At 37.2% G+C, this 6,322-nt stretch overlaps 1 protein-coding gene across 1 annotated transcript; it reads left to right on the forward strand.

Moving 5' to 3' along the window:
* The first annotated feature begins 306 nt into the window (after window positions 1-306).
* LOC113049142 (uncharacterized) lies at window positions 307-5,635 on the forward strand. Its single transcript, XM_026211211.1, has 3 exons — window positions 307-662; window positions 2,552-2,615; window positions 3,169-5,635. Exons 1-3 carry the CDS (start codon window positions 471-473, stop codon window positions 3,516-3,518), a joined length of 606 nt encoding a protein of 201 aa, XP_026066996.1. The 5' UTR covers window positions 307-470; the 3' UTR covers window positions 3,519-5,635.
* Window positions 5,636-6,322: the final 687 nt, after the last annotated feature.

Below are 6,322 nucleotides of genomic sequence, written 5' to 3' on the forward strand. Positions count from 1 at the left end.
GTACTGGTATAAAGCGGTGTGGTAAATGTGGTGCCTACCACAATAAAGGACTCCTTCCTTATGTTCTGAACATGTCAGAACAAGTTATGGCAAGAAACACCTAAACTTGCACCTGTATACGTCAACATGGTATATGCTTCAAAACAGGTCTCATGTAGTGTGTCACATGTGGTCTAGAGAATGGGATGTTTTTTAGTATAAAAACTCCCAGCAGTCTATTAAAAGAACTGTAGGACCTGTCATATGCTGAGAAGCAGGAAAACAGACACTCACTTACACAATCAACCGAGCCTTTATACAGGAAACTTGACACATTCTGAGGTTTGTCTACGGGCCAACCAGAAGACGAGAGGTGGAGGCCACGCTCATTCTGCATCATCAATCCCAGGCTTCGCAACCTCACCAGTGTTTTCGGTTCAGTTTGCTCACTCGTCTCTCACACTTGACCTGCGCTGAGGCTGTCGGGCACCATGTCTCTATCTGCCGAGTACTGCAGCGGTAAAATGGGTGACAGGGGGGGAGGTGGTGGTGGTGCTTTGGCCCATCAGAGGAGACTGATCCAGGGATTACTTGTTTGGGCCACCCTGCTCACTCTAGGATTGGGAACATTAATAACTCTCCACTTCAACCACAGAGAATCACCAGCTCCTAGTAAAGCGCAGGTATGGTTGAGATCTGTAATCTACAATTAATTAAAAATAAAGGTTCTTTACTGGCATTGATGGCTTCATGAAGAACATCCATGGAACCTTTCCATTGGTTTCTTATAGTGAAAATAAATATTGTTTAAAGTATTAAAATGTTATTTGCACTAAGAGAAAAAAAAATGGTTCTCTGAAAGGTTGTTTGAGGAACCGAAAATGGTTCTTCTATGGCATCACTGGGAAAAACTTAATGTGTAGTAAAATTAAAATTAAAATTAAAATGAATATAAACTCCTAACTGGTATTGTATTGTGAACTGGTTACATTGTTTCGGGTTCTGTTGTGGATTGCGTATCTGTATATTGGTGGGATACACTCAGACCACAGCGGCTGCTGACTCAAGACCGCAGATGTGTGTAATCACAGCACACTTATATTTACAGACACGACAGATTGAAATATATAAGCTCAAATGACTATATATTAAAATATAATTTATTCACAGATGCGGTTTTGTACCCTACTGTAAATAACGACATATAGCTATTTGAATTTTAGTAACTGCTCTCTAAAAATACACGTTCCAATAGGTGGTTTTAGTAGCGATTCAATTGAAGAACAGTTTTGGGATCATAAGGAAGCTTTCAGTGAACAGTTTCTTAAAGAACCCTTTTTCTTAAGTGTGAAAGTGTGTATAAAAAGATCTGTACTCTTACAATAAGTAACCGTGCAATGACCACACGGTACAGTGAGTCATTTGTATACAGTAAGGAAACAGCTCATTTGGTAACAATGTGGAAACTCGGTATCAATATTGCAGATATCACTATCAGTCATCATCTCTTTCCAGCGCAGTGGCACGATCTGACTTTGCAGAAGATGCTTTTGTTTATCTGAACTGTGGAGAGTAATTAGCCATGATATCATGCCAGTTGGAAGGTCGGATCTATTGTTCCCAAATGAACGTCAAAACATATTGTGCACTGAACAATTCAGCACAGCAGAAAATAAGAGAGGAAACTCTCTATTGATACAGATCAGCATGTGATGCAATTCCACTTTATCATCGGTTTTGTGTTACAGTTTTGTCACATGCATCTCATTCAACTACTATTCTAGTGTGCTCAGTCAAAAAAAAAAAAAAAAAAAAACAAGTAAAGAAATTCTATTTTGGGGTATATTTCAGAAGATTAAAATGTGGCTGTTAGTTTTAGAAATGCTAACTGGTGACTTGATTCAAAAGTAACACCTATAAGATATAAGAACCTGATTCTGATGCTTGAAAACGAAATTGGTTTAGGTCTGAAACTATACTTTCTCTTTAAAAGTTTTTTCCACACACACACACACACACACACACACGAATAGATGTAGACGTATTGGACTGGTAAAGGCACACCAGCAACCGCAGAACAGCAGAAGAACAATCATGACATCATTCCACTGAGGGGAAATGCCACTCCACCACCCATCCTTTTCCCTGATAATGTTTTTTGTTCTGTTTGTCTGACATCAGAAGCACAACATATTGCACAATCGTACCTTTTACATACATTTGGAAAAAAACAAAATGTTTGGAAGGAAAAAATAAGTGGCAGTGCTCTAGTGGCCACCCATAGGAACCTAGCAACCACCCTGAACATCATACCAACCACCTAGCCTTGCAATTAAACCACCTTAGCAACATCTAACTACTGTATCTATTAATCTATAAAATCTTAAATGCTATACAAATGCTTAATGCTCAAGGTTTTTACAACTTTGTTAAAATTTCAGGCAATGCATTCAAAGTCCTTATGGACATTCCTTTCTTAGTTTTGTTTACTATATTTGTACTATATTTTGCTTTAGAGAATGTGTGAAAGATTGAAGGCCTTGATATTCCCCAATTCTTTTTACGCCAACAGACTCCGGGAAACATCATCCAAGCTAACATCAAAGAAACTCCTCTAATGGTATTTTCGCCAAACTGTAAGTCAGCATTTTGAAGCTTTTAGAGTTTAAAGAGTTCATTTTATCTGTCTTCAGCTTGTAATGTAGCCACAAAAACTATTTGGACACTTAATTCAAAAAGTTTGAAATGTATCAATGTATTTACATTATACAGCAAAATATAAGAATTATAGCACAATGTAGTCTAGAAATAGGTTTGTTTGATTTACATATATAATACATTTCAAAAGTTTAGGGTCAGTACAATTTTTATGTTTTCAGAAAGAAGCCTCTAACACTTACCAAGACTGCATTTGTAATATGTTTTAAAAAGCTGAATTTTCAGCATCATTACTCCAGACTTCAGTGACATGATCCATCAGACATCATTCTAATATGCTGATTTGCTGCTTAGGGAACATTTCTTCTTATTATCAATGTTGACAAGCAGTCGTGCTGCTTAATATTTTGTAGAAACTGTGATTTTTTTTTGTTTGTTTGTGTTGAGATCTCTTTGATGAATAGAACATTCAGAAGAACAGCAGTTATTTGATCTATTGTTAGCATGACCTCTCTGTCTTTCTGTTCACAGGGAAAGTCTCAGACAAGGTGAATTTACTTCGGTGGAAAACAGTGCGTCCTGATTTCATCAAGGGAGAGGGAAAGGAAAAGTTGATGGTGAAAGAGTACGGCCAATATTTCCTGTACCTGCAGGTCACCCTTCACCCTCAGGAGAAAGCAAACCATACAATCACTTTGCAATCAGAAAAACGACAAGAGATTTTAAAAGGTCTGATCAATGGATCAAAACTCTCAACTATCTTCTTAGCTAATGGCATTCCCCTGGATAGCAATGATACTCTGCATGTGACTTGCCATCCGGAAGCCAAAATCCAGGCCTCTCACACAGAAACCTACCTGGGTGTGATCAAGCTTAGTTAAACCTGAATCTAGACCAAAGACTGCAATGGATTTGTGACAGTATTGAATGTGGACTCACTCCGCACTGATCTGCTGGGTTTTATGTGTTTTACATCTTAGCTTTTTTTTTTTCTTTTTTTTTTTAAGTGACTTCTCCAAAGCTCTCTTCCTTTATTGCACTATATTTGACCTTTTCCCCACTCAATGGATGAAGTGTCACTGAATGTCCAAGTATGGCCGAATCCTGAATGTTACCAATGTAAAATTGGCACCCTATTGACGCACTTTATATATACACATGTATATGTATTTGTGTGAAACCTGACCCTTTGCTAAGGCCCCGAACTGCTCCAAATATTTCTGAAACACTCTCACTTTGGTATTGTGAGTTCCTTAGTCCACACTACAACACCTGAGTCAATAGAAAAGTTAGTTAAAGTCATTTAGGTCTCCTTACTGATGACACATTTGTTTGAGAATTATGATCAACATAATTTATCTAGCATGAACATGTCAAGATTTATTTAACAAGAAAGGGCGATAAATACCACTTGTTTTCTCTTTTGGTATCTTGGGTCACTATTTTAAGCTCCTCAACAACAATATATCTGGATAATTTCTATATTTTTTTCTTTTAAAACTGGTCTCAAATGGCAGATCAGCGACAGCTGTTAGTTGCAGCAAAGATGGGGACTTAGCAAAGGGTCACATGCACACAAAGGAGAGTATCAGGATACCTCCCTTCAGCAAAGCACAAAAATTAAGCCTGGATTCAGAATGGCAGACTTGCATACTACAAGTACTACAAATGGCAGTTCAACCAAAAATGTATATTCTTTCATTATTTACCCACGTTTTTCCAAACCTTTATGAGTTTTCCGAGATATTTTGAGGAATGTGGATTGCTGGTCCCCATTGACTTCATAGTGTTTTCTTCCATACTAATTGTTTACTTACCGACATCCTTTTAAAATATGTTTTGTTGTGTTGAACAGAAGAAAGAATCTCATACAGCTTTGGGACAACTTGAGGGTTAGTAAGTGTCAACAATATTTGGATTGAACTATCCTTTTAATGTGGCAGAGTATGCTACTATGCTATTTCCAAGTTTTCGCCAACAAATATGTCATTGGTCAGGTGGTATATTAAGAGTGGCAAGCCACTGAAAGTGTATTTATAATTGTTAATATCACGTGTATGTGTGTTTTCTTGTTTGTTCTTTATTTCTTATTTTGTCATATTTATCTGCATTTATGGCTGTTGATCATGAGTCAGCAAAAATGTTTTTAGGGTACTTAAATGTCTTTGAAAATCATTGGTTTAGACTAAAGAAACAAATCTAAGAGTCTTTAAACAAAAGACCTGTTCAAGCAAAACATTTCACAACAATGACTTTTTGCTGATTATAAAACAGTAGTATGCTGTTTTAGGACATACGTACCATTCAAAATTAAGACTTTGAGAATGAAGAAAAAATGACACTTTATGACAGTGAGATGTTACTGGATCATGCTAATGAAATGAACAACACTTGTGGAAACTCCGAAACCTTTTGTGAAGAGCTGACTTCATTCATCCACTAAAACTATCTTGACTCCAGCTGGTTAAATGTCATTTCACAAATTGCTCAGAAAAGTGACAGTAGTTCTGAGAAACTCTCTAGCTTCCTTTGTTTGCAGATGCCACTGGTTTGAAAGACTGTTTAATGTAGAGGGTTATTCTTAACCCTCAAAATCTGATATAAAAAGCTATATGTTCTATTGAGAACAACAACATTTCAACTAAAATGATTACAGCACAAGATGCTTATGAGGTCATTAGTTGGACATTTGTGGACAATCAAATAATGAGAAATGTCATGAAAATTATTAAAATAACATTCCATGTATATCCTATGTATCTCTTGACCACAGACCTCTATCTGGAAATCAGGATCTAATGACATTGTACTGACTTATGGCATGGTAAAGTATGACCCAAGTCACTTTTTGGGATCACTAAATATGGATGAATCGATGTTTTGTTATATTATTGTCCCAAGATCTCATTTTTTGTAGGTCTGATTGTATGATATAGGTATATCTGACAAAAAGCTTATACAGTGTAAGGCAGTTGTTGGAATAAACAATATTTACCTTCTGCCAGTGTCATGTGCATTTCTTTGCCTTGTTTTAATCATTTTTGTGATGACTAATTTATACTGGCGGTAGACTGGTAGTCTGATATGCTTACAAGAACGAGACCGATAATGATAAGACTTTCCATATAGGTGGGAGTGAGGGAGCAGAAACACAGCTTCACAGCACTGACTCATTGCTACTAATCCATCAGCAAACATCTCAGATGTTGGTTATTCTGGTTAGCTGTGGGTTTCAACACCGACATTTGTTCAATAATCATCTCAAGTTGATGTAATTTAGAATGTAATTTAATCTTAACTTGGCACTAAACTGAACCATATTTGGTTACCTCTGAGCTTTGTGTTATGGTCTTTGTGATGCATCTCATAGATCTCGAAACTAATGTCATCATTCTGTAACTGTGACATCATGTTTCGATGACTCAATAGCGGGACCCTCTTTTTGAAAAGAAAGTGAAAGGATGCGTCAACCATAACGACACTCCGCACATCTCTTCTGCTGCTTTCGAGAAACCCTTTGTGACCTAATCAGGACTTATACCTTTAGACACGCTTGCAAACAAGCATGCACTGGCGCTTTACGGGCCCAGTTAGGGCTAGCCTGAGGGCCCCCAATTCTGAGATTTGCTTATTGGCAAAACACTGACCCTTTAATGTTGGCCCTGCACGGGAAGCCATCACTTAG

This window comes from Carassius auratus, chromosome 3 (genome assembly GCF_003368295.1).
Source record: "Carassius auratus strain Wakin chromosome 3, ASM336829v1, whole genome shotgun sequence".
Lineage (NCBI taxonomy): Eukaryota > Metazoa > Chordata > Actinopteri > Cypriniformes > Cyprinidae > Carassius > Carassius auratus.